This window comes from Hipposideros armiger, unplaced genomic scaffold (genome assembly GCF_001890085.2).
Source record: "Hipposideros armiger isolate ML-2016 unplaced genomic scaffold, ASM189008v1 scaffold_82, whole genome shotgun sequence".
In the NCBI taxonomy this organism is placed as follows: domain Eukaryota; kingdom Metazoa; phylum Chordata; class Mammalia; order Chiroptera; family Hipposideridae; genus Hipposideros; species Hipposideros armiger.
In genome coordinates, this window is record NW_017731432.1 from 4,247,424 (window position 1) to 4,267,349 (window position 19,926).

The following is a 19,926-nucleotide window of genomic DNA, read 5'->3' on the forward strand; positions in this document are numbered from 1 at the left end:
ACCCCCCATGCTGCTGAAACAGGAAGGTGAGCAATGAGTCTGGCGAGGTACAGAGGGCTGGATTATGATGGCTCTGAAAGCCACAGGGTAGGGTTTGACACCAAAAACACTGGTATCATTTTGTATATTAATACTAAACACTTAACTGAGATTGTTACCAAGTATATAAGCAACATATGTTTGCTGAACATCTCTTCCAGGTGAATAAATAGACCAAAGTTCTGGGACAAAAATTTAGAACCTGGGGCTTTTTCCACCGAGGACTAGCGCAGCCCCAGGACCTTCAGCCCTGACACCTCTGTTAGAAAGAAAAGCACCAAAGTCATTTGAGATGAATTCATATAGAATATATTTCACTCTTTAAAAATAAAACTTTCAGCATAGCTAACATCTATACAAACTACAAAAATAAACATCTTCATATAAATAATTTATGTGGTAGGAGGTGGGCTGGGATACCAAGAGCCTACCCTGGAGTCACCAAGCAGAGGGGGGCCAGGGCTGGCACAGGGTGCTAGAGGGTCCCTCAGGCTTGGTCTGCTGGAGGCAGCAGTGTGGGGTGGGGTGGTGAGAACAGGTCTGCACTACAGCCTGAAGTGCTGGCTTGTACCCGCACCCAGACACAGGCCCAGGCAGAGGACCTGGGTGTGCGAGGCTGCGCACAGTCTAGAGAGTGGCGGTTTTGTATAGATATCAGGGAGGTCTGTGATGGCTGAGTCAGGGGAGGGGATACAGACAGCAGCAGCAGAGCTCTCCAGGAGTCCATCCTGCATTCAGTAACCCACCCATCGCTTCCCAGTGACTTCATGTGGCCCAAGCAGGGTCTTCGTGCTTAAGCGGCTCTTTCACTCAGTGGTTGGACATGGTGCCCTAGAAGTGAGGTTGCTGGAGCCGTTGGCAGCTGGTGTGCCAACAGGAGACCGAGTGGGCTCATCTGAGGCTGGGTGGGTGTAGGCACCAGGCAGTGGGGGTGGGTGGAGCGCCACGGTCATGGAGGTAGTCACTCTGGCAAAGCTCTGGGGCAGAGTGGGGGACATCCCCCACCTGAGTTCTCCTGCCCGTGAAGCTGGGGGACTCAAGACCTCAGGGCTCTCCTTGTACATCTGTATCACCTGGGGGGAAGACACCAGCCTCAGTGAGCCCAGGGGCTATCGGGGCCTCAATCCCCTTCAGTACCTCCCTGGTGCATCTCTATGACTATTAGGAAGCTCGGGTCCTTGCTGGCCTCCAGCAGATATGAAAGCTGACAAGGCACAGGATGCCTGGGGCAAACCCTGTACCTTGCTCTGGACCCTCAAGGCTGAGGTGGGTTCCATAATGAAGCCAGGAGAGCTGAGGGCTAGGGTCATGGTGTCTGGGCGAACAGGGGGCTGTCACCTTCAGTTGGTGACACCTTCTGGGTAGGGTGCTTGTGAGTTAAGCCCTGTCTGTTGGCCACTGCAGGGATATTGTCCCGGTTCTGTTCCTTCCCTTGCCTGTCCCACCCTGCCCCTTGGGCTATGAGCAGAGGGAGTGTAAGTTACCTCTGGCGGGGGGCCCAGGATGGACAGCAGCACAGGCAGCAGCGCCAGCCCATGGAGAAGGCCCAGGAGCGTGAGCACTGTCAGCACCATGAAGAAGTACCTGGGTGGGGCGTGAGGGGCGGTCAGCTTGGACAGGCCCTGAGGTCAGCACAGGCAAGCCCTGCCTCCTTGCCCCAAGCCCTCCCCTACCTTACGATGAAGTCAAAGTTGGAACCAGCAAGCATGAGCAGACCCAGCAATGTGGAGACGGCCCCATCGGTGACGGGGGCAAATGTGTGCTCTAGGGCCCGGGCAGCCCGCAGGTTCCGGCTACCCTGGGTGGTCAGGAAGCCCTGGGGAAACAAAGTGCTCCTGGAGCGGCTTCTCGGCCAACCATGGCCAGCTCATCGATGTCCCCAACTTCTGCTTCTCTGTCTCCAGGGCTCACCCATGTCTTGGCCCACAGAAGGCCAGGTGAGCTGAGTTCCTGGGAATAGTCCAGGAAGCATGCAGGAGTTCATTTAGGTAACACTGTACATAGATGTCTGAAGAGACACAGAGTGATGTCTAGAATAGTCTGGCAAACTGCAGACTGTCACCTATTTTTGTAAATAAAGTTTTGTTGAAACATAGCCACACCCATTCATTTCTGTATTGTCTGTGGCTGCTTTAGTGCTGCAAATGGCAGAGTTGCAACAGAGACTATATGACTCACGAAGCCTAAAATACTTACTATTTGGCCTTTTATAGAAAACCTTTGCTTCCCCTCGTCTAGGAGGATGGACACTGATATGAACAGTTACTTCTCAGGATGGCATTTCAGAGGATTTCTATTCTTTCTTCGTACTTTTCTGCATGCAAACTTTTTTCCCCCCCAAGGAGTGTATATTGTTCTTATAATCAGAATAATAGGGTGATTATGGGGCAAAAAAGAAGGCAGTTGTTTGTGGGGTCTCGCCAGGTCTGTGCTGGTGCTTCCAGGGCCCCCTCCCCAAGACAGAAGCTTTTCGAGGCTGGCCTGGCTGCCTCAGTTCCCCAACCTCTGTCTTAGTAGAAGCTTTCCTTTACCCACATTGCCATCCAGCTACATCCTGTTTCCCTGAGCCTTTCACAGTAAGCATCACTGGTTACTGTTTTCTCCTTCCATTCTGTCCTTACCCCATTCTGATCAAGGCTTTCCCCCCTCCTCTCTACTGAAATGGCTGTTCACTTATTTGTTTACTTGTTTATTGTTTATCTCTATACTCTGGAATATAAGCTCCTTGAAAGGTAAAGCCTGTCTGCATGGCTGTTATATCCCAATTCTTAAATAGTACCCAGCACATTAGGTGCTAGGTGCTTGATGAGTATTTGTTGCACATGGAATCAGCTGGCCCACCCCTCCCTCAGTGCCTGTGCTCACCAGAGCCACATGGACCGTGAACTCGACACCTATGCCCACAGAAGCCACAAGGATCACCACGGGGATGGCGCTCAGCTTGATGCCCAGGAAACCCATGATGCCAAAGAGCTCCACGGTCATCATTGCCAGGACCAGCACCTGGGGAGAGCAGGGCTCACCCAGGGTTCCTGGGAGGAGGGATGATGGGATGGGTAGGGCAAGGTGAGGGAGCACTGGGTCTCTCCGGCCCCACCCCTGCAAAAGACTCACTATGAGGCCAGCCGTCCAGGGGTTGAGCAGCAGCAGGGCACAGACAAGGAAAGTGCACACCAGCAGGATGCCGACAGCCAGCAGGAAGCAGCGCCGCAGGCCCAGATACTGCTCCCAGAAGAGGAAGGGGGAGCCGCTGGGGTAGGCACGCACCCCGGCCCGGCCTGCCTCAGCGCACGCTTCCCGGGCCCCCTCGATGGCCTCCACGAAGTCTGCAGTCTTCTGGAGGCCGCGCAGTAGGAAGGGGAACTGGGCAAACTCCAGGGGCTGGGCCGCCGGGACTGTGGAGGGGAAGGGTGGCAGGGGGAGGGAGGGGTGGCCAGTGAGCACAGGGAGCAGTGGCAGGGCCTTAGGGTAGGGCCTGTGTGGGCCCAGGCAGAGGCTCTTGCTGGCTCCCCCCCGGGGACTCACTGCGAAGGTTCTCCCCGGTGGTGTCATACTTGTCGTGTAGCCACTCGGGAGGTGGGGGGTAGAAGTTGGCCTGCGAAGCTGCCAGACCCAGGGGGTCACTGCTCACCCACACAGTCAGCCCCACGTAGAAGAGCTCAGGTGGAATCAGCCCCTCCTTGTCCACGAGCTTTCTCGTGGTCAGCTGCAGAGGCAGAGAAGGCTGAAGGTCTGGGCTTGTGAGGCCTGGGCCCCTCTGTGCTCCCTAACCCTTCCAGCCCTCTCCCAACCTGGCTGAAATCTAGAGGCTCCTGGGCATCACCGGTCTGGATGAGCAGCTTGTAGGCCAGGGCCCCATCCTCAGAGCCATTGCGGTACGAGTGGCGGGTGATGCGCCCAGAAGCCCAGTCCTGGTCAAATGCAGCCTGGATTCCTGGAAAACAGTGTAGGGTGCAGTTAGCCTGTGGCCCCAGGGTGGTTCCCCACCCCCACCCCCTGCAGCAGCCCTCCCTGCAGCTCGCCTCGCCTCTCACCCTGTAGCCAGTTTCGGTAATAGTGCAGCCAGGTGCGGGGCGCCTGGGTGGCAGGTGGGGGCAGCACGGCCTTGAGGGAACTGAAGCGCTGGTGCAGATCAAAGAGGGCTCGTTGGGAGTGGGCGTAGTCAAAGCCACCCTGTGTCACCAGGGCCACCTCGTACAGGGAGAAGTACCTGAGCTGGGCGCTCAGGAAGGCATGCTCCTTAGTGCCTTGAGGCACCACATCTGTCAGGACCAAACCATCTTGCACCAAGGTCGCTCCGTAGAGGCTCAGGCCCAGAAGAGACCCAAAGAGCACCAGCACAACGGCCTATGGGGAATGGCAACTCAGATGGAGGCCCAGGGATGCCCCTCAGCTGGCAGGTGGTGGGTGAGGCCCCCTGCCATTCTTGGGGCCCAGAGATGCCTAAGCCCTGGCCCACCCTGACTCTTCTGGGCCTGGAGTCTTACCTTGGCATGTGATTGAAGCAGCAAGGGCGCAAACTGATGGCGGGCAAAATGGGCAAGATTCCAGCGGGCACAGGACAGAGACTTGCAGGCTGCCTTCTGCCTCGTCACCTCCTCCTGGCCCAGAAGGTCCCGTGTGGACCCTCCTGGGCTAAAGAGCTCAGAACCCAGTGGGTCAGAGGGTGGGGGCACCAGGTGGGCTTGGGGAGGCAGGATGGTGACCACATGCTGGCTGCTGGCTTCACAGTGGGCAAAGGCTTGAACCGTGGCAGTCAGGTGGGCAATGCCCACTGGTACTGTCCTATCCGCCAGCTCCTGGGGCAGAATCTGAATCACCCGAGCAGAACAGGGGCTGAAAGAGGCAGAGAGGGGATGACAGGTCTGTGCCTGGAAATACTGGTGAGGAGATGGGATGGGGCCAGTGGAGGAAGGCCTGGTGGGGTGGGAGTGGGGATGGGGGTTCAGGGACAGTACCTGGAGAAGCAGCAGAGCACATCAAGGCGCTGGCAGTGGCGCCGGTGCAGGTCCAGGCTGAGGATCGCTGGGAAGACAAGCATCACGGCTGCAAAGTTACAGCCAACCACTATGGCCGCCTGGGGGATGGACAGGGGGGCCACAAAGGCTGGATGAAGCATGCCCCTAGCTCCACGCCCACCCTGAGCCTGGGCCCTGTCTGTGAGGCCTCACCTGCAAGGAGAAGGCCCGCAGTGCAGGGATGGGAACTAGAGCAGCCATGAAGAAGGCGACCATGTTGTTGATGGACGTGAGTGTGACGCTGGTGCCCGTGCGCTGCAGACACTCACCCATGCGCTCCTGCCAGGACAGGGGAGTGGGGGACCATGGGTCTTCAAGGTAGAGTGAAGGGGAGGCTCAGCAGAGGAGGGACAATGACCACACAGCAGCTAACACTTATTGAGTACCATGTACGTGTCATGCACGCTGTTCTAAGCACTCGACTTATCTCACCAATCCCCACATCAACCCTCATGACACAAGCCATATTATTACCCCTTTTACAGATGAGGTGTTGAGGCACAGAGAGGTTAATTACCAGCACAAGGTCACCCAAACCAAAAGGCTCTTAACCCCTGTGCTGAACTCAGTTGAACCCAGGCTGGAGGGTGAGGCCGCACCTGGAGAGGGGTACCAGGTGGAGCCTCTGTGAAGGCATGTGCCAGCAGGAATATGTCATCCACGCCGATGCCCAGTGCTAAGAAGGGCAGCACCTGGAGGGGCACAGGGGCGGGCAGCTGGAGGAATCGAGCAGCCTGAGCTGTCGGTACCCAAGTTTGCCCTGCAGTCTGGTGTACCTGGGTAGTGGCAGCATTGAAGGCGATACCAAGCAGGGCGCAGAGCCCAAGGCCCGAAGCGACTGCCAGGGCCACCAGCAGCACCCCAGCAAGGCCCACGGCACCTTGAGACTGGGCACAGTCCCACCGCAGCATTGTCACACAGGCATAAGCCAACTGTGGGGAGAGAGGGCACTGTCTCGGACAGGGTTCCCAGGGTGGGTACCAGGTGGAGGCAGGGGCAATGGGCCAGGAGTGGGACACACCATGAGCAGGTAGCCTCCCACCACACGGGCAGCACTGACTTCAGAGAAAGCATGCAGGATATCATCCAGGGTGGTAGAGGAGAAGGCATGGACCTGCTGGGATGCGTTCTCAGGAAGGGCCTCCTGGGCCAGCTGGAGAGACAGGGTGGGTCTGAGGGGCAGGTGGAGGGAGTGGCCTTAGGGCTCTGCCCCACCCTTCCTTCCCCACACTGACCTGCACAAAACGCCGCTGCCAGGCCTGCAGCACTGTGCCGGCCTGCTCCTCGCTCCAGCTGATGTCATGCGTCTGGTAGTCTCCCCGGAAGTGCTCATAGAGTTGGCGGGGGCTCATCAGCAGGAAGGTGCTCTGCAGAGCCTCTGCCCTGGTGAGGGGTGCAGGAGACTTAGGGGTCAGAGCTGGCCTGAATACCTAGTGCTGACTAGAATCGGAGTGTGGATTCCCATGCCTGGGGTCCCCTTGCCAACTGCCAGGGGAGGCCCTACCTCAGCAGCTGTCCTTGGGGGTCTCTGGCCACGCCTCCCAGCAGCAATTCCTCCTGCCAGTGCATGAACTTGTGGGAGAAGCCATGGCAGCCTCCGCTCAATTCCTGAGTCACATTGGGAGCCTGGAGGGGGACAGAGGAGGGGTTTATTACTCAAGCCCTGGCTGGGGATAAGTGGTGTCCCTAGGCTGGTACCTTCAGGAACCATGGAGCTCTGTAGGCTTGTATAGTATGTAACTATCCCCTGAGCCTCCTGCCTATGCTGAAAGTGAACAGCTAGCGTCCTGCAGACAGGAGGCCACAGCAGGACGCTGCGGCCTGGAAATAGGCTGCTGGGAGGAGCTGCCTTAACTTCGGTGGGTTTTGGTAAAAGGTCCACATTCATAGGGCCACAAAGACACTCGGGAAACTAGGTACAATACTCGTGCTTAGCTCATTTGTCCTCAGTTTCCTTATACCAGTCTATTTTGATAAAGTCCAGCCTTTCTGGGCTTAGAAAAGGACAAAGGGACTCATGTATCATTTGAGGGTTCCTTAGGAGAACTGAATGAGAATGGAACACTCTAAGTATCTAGACCAATGGGACAGGGTAACATTGTCCAGGAAATGGGGGGGGGCTGAACACAGAGTACCATCTGCTCTCTCCCAGAACGGAGGAACCTATGAGAAGGGGAAAGGGAAGGAAAATAACCTTTCCCTGGCAGACCTGGTTGGAACCCACCTGCCTGCTGTGATGGTTAGGGGCACTAGGCGGGCAGTGAAGGTCGTCAGGGTTCAGACAGGGCCGCCCGACGTAGGCCTGGCCCACCTGTGCCTTGTCTAGCAGCTCCCGGAAGCCCTCAAGGGAGGCAAAGGGGCCCAGCTCCTCCAGCAGCTGCTTGGGATCCAGGTTGGTCCATTGGATGTCGGGACGGCCGCTGAGGGGAGAGCCCATGGCTGGTGAGAATCAGGAATCAATGCACACCATCTAAACTGCTGCTAGGGAACCCATGCTGCATCTCTCCCTCCTCCTAACTGTTCATTTGTCCCTCCATAGGCAGGTTATGCAAGATTCAGCTTCCTGGAGCTCCCACGCTACACTAGCCCACCAGGTTGCTGCAGTGAGCTGTGGGCAGACCCAAGGGGCTGAGATGGACATCAGGACAGAAGGTACTGAATATATGGAAAAGGCCAGAAAAGCCTCACTGAGTCCCTTCCCAAGCCATCTACCCTTGGTTCTAATACATAACCCCACAGGCACCTGCCTAGAACTGGTTTTCTTTCTGGCCTGGGCAACAGCTTAGCTGACACCTAGCTGACTCTTCCTGGCAAAATCTCATTCTGGGGATCTTTTTTTTTTCTTTGCTCAGGTCTTACAGATCTTTGTGTTTCGTTCTGTTTGAATAAGATACGTCTGCCTTTCCTTTGGCAGAGACGGGGGACATGGAGAGAGCTCTGGGGCAGCCTGTGCTCTGACCCTGGAGTGGGAGGTCCTTAAGCCCTTGGTAAGATTTTGATCATTATCTTTACTCCCACCCCTCCTTTCTGCTGGGAAAGTCCTGGCACAAGACAAGGCAGGGCCCTGGGAGCAGCTGTGGTGGCACTCACGGCAAGTAGGCAGAGCCCCCTTGGAGCTTGGCTCCCTCCCAGAAGCAGTCGAGGGGGGTGAGGATCACACACGGAAACAGCTTCTCAATCATCTGCCGGAGACACCCCGGGCTACATCAGTTCTGTCCCTGGGCTCCTTTCTCCACCACCTTTGTAGGAAGCCCTCAGTAACCCACCATCTCCCAACTTTTAGCCTCCCGGAGCCTTTCCGAGCCCTCCCCTACTGCAGAAAAGGTTCCACCCGACCCAGTCTCAGAGGGCAGCTCAGGATACTCACCCGCTCAATCATTCCATTTTCAATTAGGGGAACTCCTGACTTGTAGCAGATTTTGTTCAAATCCCAGGACCTACAGTCACCAGGGGACAGGAGATCAGCAGGAGAGGGAGTTCCTGCTCCAGTCCTGCCATAGCACGCCTCACCCCCACATGCTCAGGGGCTCAGCCAGACTCACTTTCCATAGAGTGATACTTGCACTTTACTGGCGGCGAGAGCTGCCTGGAGGTGGAGGCCAAGCGCCTCTGGTGTAAGGACGTTCTCCCCCTCTTGGCGTGGGGTCTGTATCAACATTTGGGAGGTGTATGCAGCTTCCTCCCCCAGCTTCTCCTTGGTATAACGCAGCTCCTGGCTCACCCGGCTGCCCACTGCCAGAGCAGAGAGAGAAAGCTGGGGAAACAGCCTTGACGGATCAGAGCTCTGGGGAACGTAAGATCCTAAGCCACTGAAGCCTCCCAGGACAAGTGGGAGAAGTGCAGCTCAGAAGAGCCCCTGCTTTCTCCTTGATGGCCATGCTGACTCCCCAGGCTCCTGTCCCTCTGCTGGAAATCCGGAGTTCTGTCAGGGAAGCGAGGGGCCTCAGTAGCGGGGCTCTATGGAATTTTTGTGTGGTCTAACATTTAAGCATGAATCAAGTTGGCTAGGTTTGGGGCAAATAACTTAAAAATGAGAAATCAGTGTGAGCTGGGCCAGGGCTAGGGTTTTGGGGGCATCCTGATAAGGGAGCCCTCACTCAGTTCCTTTCTGCGCTGGTGAAGAAGAGGGACAAAAGGGGCCATTAGGGAGGCTGCACCGGGAGGGTCTCCTAAGAGAACAGGTCTAGGCTGGGGCAGGTTCCTAGTTCAGGTTGCTCAAGGCAGTGATTTATATCCACAAACTTTTTTGTAAACTGTTCTGCTGAGAGGGAAGGGATGGGGGTGCCTGGTAACAAGGGACCCTGCAGTGGCACAGGCAAGCGGGGAGGACCAGAGAGGCTTCCAGTGTGATGCTGTCAACATACTGCTTCCACTCATGCAAGAAGCACCCGGAATCAGCTCATGTGCCCTGGTAGAGGTGACAGCAGAGTGGGCCAAGGGGAAGGAAGGGGCCCAGGTCCCTTTCACCAGTCTCACTGTCCCAACGACAGGGAGTGCCAGCGCCTTAGGGTCCTTGGTCTCAGTGCATTATGCTGGCCTTGGAGTCATGCTGTCACTCAGGCCTAGGGGAGGTGGCGACACTATGAGGGGGTATGACCTGACTGGTCTGGTGGAGGGCGAGGGCCAGTGCCAAACCACCCTGGAAGCTTTGTGGACTTGATCTGGTCTTAGATCCACTTCTCTTTCCACCTATTTGGGGTGCCTTCCTGTTGGTCACTGACACTCCTGGGGCCCAAATGTACTGCTTCTCTGAGACTCCAGCCCCTGGGAGCACCATGCTCCCTAATCTCTTTCTCAAATCCACATAATCTCCTTATTCATGAGAGCCCCAAACCCTTGGTAACTCCCCAACACCGATTTACCCATATGTTCCCATCCCCTCACCCAAATCACATTCCTGGCCCTCCCCGCATGAATCCAGTTTCACACAGCCATCCTGCCCTCTTCTACTTACTCTTCTTCTTCCTTCCCTCACTCCCCTCTCCTTCCCCAGGCCTGTACTACAGCGCGTATTTCACCAGGCTCAGGCCAGAGCTGCCACAAGGGACAGGAGGATTTCCCCTTAGCAAGTGAGTTTGCTGAGGGGAAGGAGGCATGGAAGAATCAAGGAACCCACACAGAGCTAATAAGAAAGCAAGAGAAAGAAACATTCATAACTGAGAATACAAATCAAAGAGAATAAAGCATCCTCAGAAAGAAATGAGGAAGAGAAAAAGATAGAGCTTCGCTGACAACGATGATGACGGGGATAAGGACAGATGAGCTGGGATGTATTGTGCGGGCAAGAAGAGACAGCAGGTGTCGGGGACAGCACAGGCCTGGCTTTGACCCTTGGCTCTGACACTTCGTCTGTGCTTGGGGCAAATTGCTTCGTCTCTCTGATCCTCAATGTCCTCATCTGTAAAACGGGGACAATGGCTACCTTGGTAGAATCAGAATCAATACAGGCAAAGTACTTCAGAAACTGCCCAGCACATAGTAGGCACACGTACGGAGTTAGTAGTCAATAGCTGCTGGGAGATAAATGATGTGCCAGGAAAATGAGAATGACTGGAGGAAAAAAAGACTGTAAGTAAGTGGGGAGGAAGTGGAAGAACAGGAGGAGGCATCAAAATCAATATTTGTTAAACATTTTTGTGCCTACAAAAAGGAGTCTATAACTGGTTAGCCAGCACGGAAAAAGAGTCCACCTTACAGGTAAGTCCTATAAATGCAAGTTAAAACAACAATAAATTACCATCTATCAAATTAGCAAGCATTAAAAAATTGATAGCACTCACGCTGACTTATAGGCGTGCACTCTAACCTACCACGGGAGTGTAATTTGGTACAATGTTTAGGGGGCAGCAATATTGCAATATGGATCAAGACCCTCTGAAATGTTCATAATCATTGGTCTAGATATTTCACCTGTAAGGGCCTGTAAGCCGTTGTAAGGACTCAGGCTATCTCTGAGTGAAATATCTCTGAGCCTTGGAAGGTTTTGAGCAGAAACGTGAGATGACCTCTTTCATCACCTACCAATATATTCTGGAGCTGAGTTGTGAATGATGACTAGGAGTTGGCCAGGGGAAGAAGGCAGGAAAAGGCGTTCTACACCAAATGTGTTGTGCAGGGGACAGGCAAAGGCTCAGCGTTGCTGGACTGCTAAGAGTGAGGCAGAGACAATGCTGGAGAAACAATCAAGAAATAAGATTATGGGGGACCTAGAATGTGTGCTAAGGAGCCTGGACTTGATTCTGGAGACTCCCCAGAACCTAGTAGAAAGTGGAAGGGCTCTAAGTGGCGACTGACTTGGCCAGGTTAAGATACACCACAGGAGGGCAGTGTGGAGGCAGGTTTGAAAGTGAGGCGGACCAAAAGCCTCCTTTGCTCGCCATCCTCTGAAAGGCCTAGTGATTCAGGGCAGCTGGGCCCCTCCCCAGCCTTGGGCTGAAATTTGATTGGTCTAAGAAGTCAATCACAGTAATTCCATTGCTTTTGTCAAATGAAGGATTTAGGCACAGGGTGCTACACAGTTCTTGCTAAAGTGCCCAAATGGGAAGTCAGGGGGGAGGCTTTCGGTACATTTTTCCTCACTTTCAAAAATGGAGGCAAGAGAGGGATGACTTTCCTTTTCTGACACTGCAGCAGCCACCTTGGGACAAGGAGGTGTTAAGCTTGAGTACAAAAGCCCAACATGCTGGAGAAGGCAGAGAGAGATAGCAAGAACCTGGGTCTTTGCACATGTCCTCAGGTTGCTGAATTAACTGTCTTGGAACTTCTCTACTGCCTACTGCCAGCTTTCTTGGTACAGGGGATAATAAATCAATCTTGTTCCTTCTTCCGTCCCCTTCCTTTCTCTTTCACGTGGCTAAAAGCATTCTAAATGTTATGATCAGGAGTGTACTGCCAGAGACTGAAAAAGGCTTCAACTACAGCAATGGCCGCAAGGGTGGGAAGGAGAGTTCTGTTATGAGAGAGGTTAAGAAGGAAGAATTTGCTGGTGTAGAAACCAATTAGGTGAGCAAGAAGAACTGAGGCTGACTCCCAAGGTTTCAAAGAAAGCAAACTTGGGTACCTCAGTGGATAGCGGTTCCATCAACTGATTGGTATGTGGCCACCCCCTGCCTTCTAGATAGAATGGCTGTGTTTCTTATCTTCAGGGATAGCTCCAATTCCAAACCATCTCTATCACTGTTTCTATAAGTACTAGTTGGACTGGATGTTGTGATTTTTATTTTAGAGAACAATCTATCTCAGAGCCCTTTAGCTTTAAAATTGATCAGGGAGGACAGGTCACCTTCCAGGTCTCATGACGACAAAGCTGGACAAAGCTAAACTCTGGTCCAGATCTCTGATAGCCTATGTCCTGCTTCTTTCTTTGCTTTCTCTATTAGAAAAATGGAAAGGAAGAGAAAATACCCTTCAATCCTCACCGTGATCAGCTCCTCATTGCTTAGGGCATTGCTGGGAGAAGCCTCAACTACAGATGTAGAAAAAAAGATCAGGTAAAAAATCACTGCTTTTACCTTACCCCCAGCCCTAGCCAACTCAAGACAGAGTGATATATTCTGAAATAAAGGAAAAAGTCTCAGGAATTGGCTACTACCCTTTCATATTACTCTCCCACAGACAGCAGCAAAAATCGGGTAGGGTCTAGCCTGTCCTGTGCTAGAGTGTAGGAAAGAGGATGAAAAATCATGGAGGTTCAAGCAGTGTTGAGATGGGGGGGGGGAAGATCTAGGGAATGAAGGAGGAGGGAGAGGGGGGAGACAGCCTCTATTGTGGCAGGAAATCCAAGAGTAATTTGGGACCACCCAGGCAGCAGGGGTGTGTGTATGTGCGTGTATGCACATGTGTGTCCCGGGGCTGGGGGCAGGCAGGCAGGCAGGCACAGAGAAACATCTGCTCTGAACCCCAGGGCTGGCCTCCAGTGTGTATGTATGTGAGTCTGCAGAGAGCTGGGGTAGGGTGGGGATGGGGCGTGGGAGCCCAACAGGCAGGCAGGCTCCAAGAAACATCTGCTCTGGATCCTAAAGATTGCCAGTATTTGAAATAACTCAAGGGTGTGAGACACTAACCTGGGCCCTGCCTTTGGGTGTGGGCCAATGCTGGGGGAAGTTTGGGGGAGCCCACAAATGCAAATTTCCAAGCAAGAACAGAGGGGAGTTTGAATCTATTAAAGGGCTGCCATATAAAATCAGACCCCAGGAAAGGAGTTATGCTGAAATTATTAATAAGAAATCATTTTCATCTAATGCTTCTGTTAGGAAGTGAGTGTTTGGTCCCATTGGACCCTGCTATTGCCTCAAAGTAGAGATTCTGTGCTCCACTAAATGGCTGCAAGAGATCTGGGTACATGGGATCTCTCCCCAGCCCTCCAGTACTAACTTTTCTGATTTTCCTGGTCAGATGTGATCTCTCTCTCTGCCTTCTTTTATACCGCATAATCATATTCTGTTTTGTATTATATTTGTAGTATATGTATTTTATATCCCAGTATATGTTTTATTTTCCTTGCTACTAAAAGATGGATCTTTTTTAGCTGCTTTTACAAACCCTGCCATGCCGTCAAAAATACACATAAAAGTTTGGGAATAAATGCTAAACTAACTCTCTCTCTCTCTCTCTCTCTCTCTCTCTCTCTCTCTCTCTCTCTCTCTCTCTCACACACACACACACACACATAACTATTCTATATACCTAGTCATAGGACTCCATCATCGCCCAGATGCCCAGGCTCTGGTGGGCAGGTGCTCCTTCCAGACGCAGAGCCAAGCCACCTAGAACTCAGTAGCCAGCTCCTCACTCTGTTCTTGCCTTGGGTTCACCATACCCAAGTAGCTATGGTCAGTGTCCACACTCACCTTCTACCCAGAGCTGTTCTAGGTCTGTCTCAATGATGGCCACGCGGAGACCCAGTGCCAGAGCCCCAAGGGCCAGCAGTCCCAGGAAGAGCACTTTGCCACAGTGTCTCTGGATCCCGCAGCCCAGAGAGAAGAGCAGGCCCTGGAAGTAAGCACGAAGCCAGAGCGGAGCCTTCAGGCTCCCAGTTAGGATCTGGGATGGAAACAGAGGGTCAGTCAGGCATTACTGAAACAGCATGAAAGCCTTCCCTCTCTCTCTACGTGTTCACCCTCTGCCAAGCCCTGGTTTCTTAGTTTCTGGATGCAGGATAAGGAGGACCTACACAGACAGGGGCCCAAACTTGGCAAAAGATTTTCCTCTATTCCCTGCCCCTACCGCCTAGGCACCTGAGGAAGGTATAGGCTTGTTTCCTTAGAGCAGGATACCTATATACACACCAGTTCTCAGGTGGACAGAGGTGAACCCACGGACACACTCTCACTGGCCAGATGCGGGGGAGACACAGTATGTACACACACACACACACACACACACACACACACACACACACACGCGGCAGGCAGGAACACACGGCACTTAAGAGACAGCACACTTTGCAGAGGCCCAAGTGACAAACTTGGGATCTCTAGACCCGGTCCCAATCTTCCTCCTCCATCCTTCTCCCGCTTCCCTCTACTCACCTGGGGTGCTGCGCACCGAGCTGGGAGTGTATAGTCCGGGGGCAGCTCCCCAAGGGGCGGCGGCCGAGCCATGCTGGCGGGAATGGGGGGCGTGGGCGCCCCCAACCCGCGTTATCTTGGAGCCTCCATAGGCTGGCCTGGTTCCCCTGTACCGTGGGGACCCTGCGTCAGGCTTTAGCGGGGCTGCTTAGGCGCAGGCGTGTGTGAGGGTCGGGTGCTGGAGTGCCGCGGTGGCTGCGACCCGGAGGAGTGCAAGGCGGTACCGGCCCGAGGCAAGGCGGCCAGAGTGAGTCCTGCGTGCCCGCAGAGTTACTGGCCCACGACACCCGGCGCGGCTAGAGGTGGCGACCGCAGTGCCGAGGAGGCGTCTGTAGCTCCAGAAAAAGGGAGCAGGCGGGGGGACGCCCTCTCATTGGCTGACGGGCCCACAAATTACCCGGAGCCGAGCGGCCGGATCCGCTGCTAGGCAACAGCACCGCAGGGGGCAAGGCAGGAGACCACCCAGGCAGGGCCACCCCTCTCTTGGCTTCCCAGTCCGCCAGCGGGGCCCTCGGGGAGGAGGAGGGAGGGAGATCCCGGAGAGGCGCAGCGCTGGCCAAGTATAAGTCAGGAGAGGCCAATGCTGAGAAAGGATATCTGCTGGCCCACCCAGCCAAGACCCAGACTTGTTTTCTCTCTTTTCTGCCTCCATTCTTGCCCCATTCAGTCCACTCTCTCCACTGAGGCTAGAGTCATCTCTCTAAAATGCAAACCTAATAACTCCAAAAACACAAAGCCCACTTGGAGCACAGCGCCCAGCATGATCTAACTACAGCCTTATCTCTGAGTTTCTTCACACCCACCCAATGTTCCTTCCAGCCTGTAGAGCCGCACGGAACTTCCTAAAAGCACCATGTTATTCCATGCGTTTCCACCTTTGTACATGCTGTGGCCCTTTTGTTTTAGCAGACAACCTTCAAAATTGAACATGAATCAATCACTCTTTTTGAAACCTGCCTTGATTCATACCTCCCTCCTGAGAGTTGCTTTTTTGCACTCCTTATAACACCCAACTTATAAATTTATTATTGCATTTATGAACAATTTATATACTTGAAAGTTTGCCTCCCTCACTAGACAATAAGTAGGTGCTCCATAATTGTTGCGTGAATCATTGAGAGTTGCAGAAACTGGGGTGGAAAGGACTGGAAACGGAATAGTCCCTTTATTAAACTTTCATCAACTATCCCATCTGAGGGTGCTGTTTCTGCCAGCTTCCTGACTAACACTGAGTGACTGAAGAGGGTAAAATCAATATTCTAACATGTAAAGTTTGGGAAACAGAAAAAGAATCTCCAATAAATTCATTACTCTAACACAACTATTATCTCTGGCCAATTTCTTGGTCAGTTCTTCCAGACTTGTTTATCATTACATCAGAGACATTTCATGTTACTACACAGTCTTTATAGCAATCATTTGGAGACTGTCCTTAAGACGGATTCCCAGAAGTGGGGGTGTTGGGTCAAAAAGTATGAACATACTTATGGCTCTTGCTACACATTTCCAAACTGCTTTTCGAAAACTGGTGTCAATTACCATCATCTCCAGAACTTCAGGCCTGGGGAAAGGGAACCTTTAGGCTGAGGAGGTGGACACTTAACAGGTTTGCCCTTCCACTGGTCCATTCACCCTGAAAATGCCTGTGGAGCAACTAATATACATATGATGCTGTTGGCCGAGTAGTAACTACACATTAAAAACAGCTTGTGTGCACAGCGCTTTCTTCCTCCCTGACATAGAGCAGTGGGGTCCTGTTGTGGATAAAAAGTGTACCCTCAGAAATTCTCTAGGAATAGAAATAGCCTCTAAACTAGGCTGTATGGGCCCCTAGATCGTTCTTGGGGCTACAGCCAAAGGTGTGTATGGCTGGGCGTCATCAGGATAGCAAGTGGAGAGTCTTTGCTGTAATAAGCTCGAGAGACCTCATTCCTTCTTACCAGACTCTGCAAGACATAAGGTCCATGGAGAAATAGATGTGTAATTGCCTGGGCCTTGGGATTCTGCTTCTAACGCAGGCCCGCCATTGCTAACAACTGTGGCTTCCAGGGTAGGGCCTGCCTGCTAAGAAAACCTCTTGCCTTGTAGTTCAAAGACCAGAGTGGGAGAAATTGGTCTGCAGTTCCAACATTCCAACCCAGGGCCTAGAACCCTCTGGCTGCTCCAAGTTCTGAAATGACCTTTCTTCTCCCCAACGAAGTGATTTCCTGAGTGCAGCTGAGCTCAGCCAGGGTGAACTAGAAGCCACAGAACCCAGGGAACAGGAAGGGAAGTAGACGCTCCTCTTTTTTCTCTACGAGCAGTCTGCTTCACTGTGGAATAACCTGGTTCACTGTCATTTCCACTGGACCTGGTTATGTGTTTTGGGCCTGAACCAGGTAAGTTCTCTAAAGAAGAACAAAAGAGAAAAGCGGGCCAGCCGAGTGGCGCGATGGTTGAGAGCTGGCTTGGGACGCCGGAGGGCCCCGGTTCGGATCCCGCATGTGGGGGCCAGTGACACTGCCCTCTGCAGCTGGGATGCTGAACAACGGCTCGGCCTGGGGCTGGGCTGCTGTGGGTCGCCAGCGATGATGTAGGCTGCAGCCCCTGTGGCAGTGGTTTGCCATGGGCTGCCGTGTGTGGCTGGCGGCCAGTGTGAGCGGCCAGCAGCCGCAGTGAGCAGCTGTCCAGAAGCCGGCGACTGATCTGCCTCGCCCGGGAGGAGTGCGGTGATGGTGCCAACTTGGGCCAGTGGGGCGGCGTCCTCCACAGCTAGACTGAGGAACGGGAGGACAGCAACTTGTCTGTTCCCCTTCCCCAATTCTCCAGCACTGTTCCCATCCCCTCAATTCCCCAATAAAAATCTTAAAAAAAAAAGAGAAAAGCAATCTAAATTCATTATCAGTAAATCTAATTACTGATTAATAAGACAAACATCTTTTAGGTTTTCTTTTGTGTCCACCCCTTTGCTAAACTCTGGGGTTGCAGAGTACCTGCTTTTTGGAAGTTCATAGCCTAAGAGGGAACGCAGAGACCACAGGGGAAACCACTGCGAGCTGGAATACTCAGGGAAAACTTCCAGAGTGAGAGGAATTGGATGGGAGAGGTGGGAAGATGACAGCATCTAAAAGAAGATATAGTTCAAAGTCTGAGTCATATACTGACTGTGAGATCTTGGGCAAGTCACATAATTTTGACATCGACATAAGGATTAAATGAGATACTATATATGGCTGAGGAAGTGCCAGGAAAAGTAAGGTCTCTCTCTCTCTCTCACACACACACACACACACAACTGTTGGGTAAAGTGACCAACCTGGCTTCAGGGTAGGGTCCATGTGGGAGAAGCCAGGGCAGCCCTTCTTTCCCTGGCACTCCCTCAAACTTCTCACTCACCACACTTTGGGCTGGCTTATTATCTGGGCCAGGCAGAGTCCATGACCCTGAGATATGGAGGAGGGAAGCAGGGGACCTGGCAGTCCCCACTGCCAACGAAACATCATGTTTAGGGGCCAAGCCTGAGAATGTATGCCCTTCCCTGTAGACAGCTTTAGGCCAATAGTACCTGGCAAGCCTCTAGTGGAAGAGGCTGCAACCAGAGATCAGAGAATGCCTTTCACCTTGAGGGTGGGGGAAGGAGACAGGCTAAGAATCAAAGCAGAATCTCCCCATTTCTCCATGGCAGAAAAGCCCATGATGCAATCCTTCTGGGTAGTGGCAGACAGCTCAGGTCGAGGACAGGTCATCCTGGCCTCCAGTAGAATGTGTTCTCCTACCCAGCCTCTCTCCCTCCCTGTCAAGCTCCACTAGAGCTGAGCTTTCTAGACCTTCCGTCTGGGTGGTCCTTCCCACAGCCCTCTTCCCCTTCCTCAGACACATTTAACTATTTAGAAAGCAGCACACAAAGGCCTGGCTTATATCCCTCCTTAGGGGTAGGGATGGCTGTGGATGAAGAAAGTATACTCTCTGACACTCTCTGGAAATAGAAAGTTTCTAAACTAGGCTGTACAGGCCCCTTGATTACTCTTGAGGCTCCAGCTAAATACAATTCCCTCCTCCTCTCCATTGCAGATGGGAATGGGATAGGAAGAGTAATGTGAAGGAGTGGGAAGAAGTTTAGCCTCTGGCCTGGGTGGGTGGGGAAAGCTTGGAGGGCAACTTTAGCAGTCTCCTTATAGGCTCAGGGAGCTCTTGCCAGCAGGAGGGGTGAAGCATTAGTGGGGGATGGGTTCCTGGAGTAGTAACCATCATTTTTTTTTTTTTTAAAGATTTTTTTGGGAATTGGGGAAAGGGAACAGTGTTGGGGAGTTGGGGACGGGGAGCAGCCAAGTTGTTGTCCTTCAATCTTAGTTGTGGAGGGCACAGCTAGCTCAGCTCCAAGTCCTGTCGCCATCCGGCTGCCTGTCGGCAGCTCAGGGCAGCTCAGCTCAAGGTGCGGAGTTCAGTCTTAGTTGCGGGTGGGCGTAGCCCACCATCCCATGTGGGAGTCGAACCAGTAACCTTGTTGTTAGGAGCACGTCTTCTCATCAGCTGAGCTTATTTGCCAATGTGGGAATTGAACCGGAGACCCTGTTGTTCAGAGCTCGCACTCTTAACCAACTGAGCCACTTGGCCAGCCCAGTAGCCATCAAAGTTTTATCTGATCTGACAAACTCCCAGAGCCCTATTCCTCAACACCTCCTAAGTCCTCCCGGATTTGGTATCGAAGGTCCCTTTCCTCTCTCCCACTTGCCTCATGGAGTATCACTGGGAGAGGTAGGGCAGAGCCTATCAACTCTTGCCTGCCTGGCTCTTCTGGCCTCTGTCCCACAGAGAGGTGGCTGGCCAGTGGACATTCAGTTGCACACTGTATTCCAGGCATACTCAAACCCTCTGTAGCTGCTGCCAAAAGGAAACAAAAACTGTCCCTGCTCTCTGGCAGACAAATAGAGCAAAGAGAAGATAAATCAAAGCATCTTGGGCACCCAGCCAGTCCCAGAGTTGTTGGAGACAATAGCAGCAGTGTCCTGAGCTGGGGGCTGCTCCCAGCTGGGACTCAAGCTCAGCAAGGCCTTCCCCTGGAGAACCCTTGCCTTGTCTTCGCCAGCTCTTGTCTGTTTCCTTGGACTGGGGCTGCTCATGGGCTTGTGCAAGGGAAGGCAGAGGAGAGGTTTTTCCTCTATATACAGTCAGGGACTCCCAGGGCTTAGCGGGGAAGAACAGGAAGAGGTGTAAGAACGGACAGTGTAATCAACCCCTTCTCCGCCCCCACCTCCCTCTCCCTCCAAGCCTACCCAGTTCCACCCCCTTTCTGTGGTCAAGGAGCAGTCTTCGGGCCTCTT

At 53.2% G+C, this 19,926-nt stretch overlaps 1 protein-coding gene across 7 annotated transcripts; it reads right to left on the bottom strand.

Annotated features, from left to right (window-relative positions):
* Positions 1-360: 360 nt before the first annotated feature.
* On the bottom strand, positions 361-15,133 carry PTCH2 (patched 2). Of its 7 annotated transcripts, none has more exons than XM_019643889.1 (22): positions 14,588-15,128; positions 13,907-14,099; positions 8,600-8,789; positions 8,425-8,494; positions 8,148-8,239; positions 7,282-7,477; positions 6,562-6,683; positions 6,293-6,440; positions 6,079-6,210; positions 5,834-5,989; positions 5,657-5,749; positions 5,211-5,336; positions 4,998-5,116; positions 4,527-4,875; positions 4,074-4,386; positions 3,831-3,973; positions 3,565-3,745; positions 3,154-3,261; positions 2,905-3,071; positions 1,713-1,855; positions 1,524-1,623; positions 361-1,112 (listed from the first exon to the last, which is right to left on the bottom strand). In XM_019643889.1, the coding sequence occupies exons 1-22, from the start codon at positions 14,657-14,659 to the stop codon at positions 846-848; spliced, it is 3,480 nt and encodes a 1,159-aa protein (XP_019499434.1). In that variant the 5' UTR covers positions 14,660-15,128; the 3' UTR covers positions 361-845. The 7 variants fall into 7 exon arrangements, with proteins under 7 accessions (XP_019499434.1, XP_019499431.1, XP_019499430.1 ...); XM_019643886.1 differs by having other exon boundaries at positions 2,905-3,042; positions 3,154-3,434; positions 7,369-7,477; positions 14,588-15,124; XM_019643885.1 differs by having other exon boundaries at positions 2,905-3,042; positions 3,154-3,434; positions 14,588-15,124.
* Between the last annotated feature and the right edge of the window lie 4,793 nt (positions 15,134-19,926).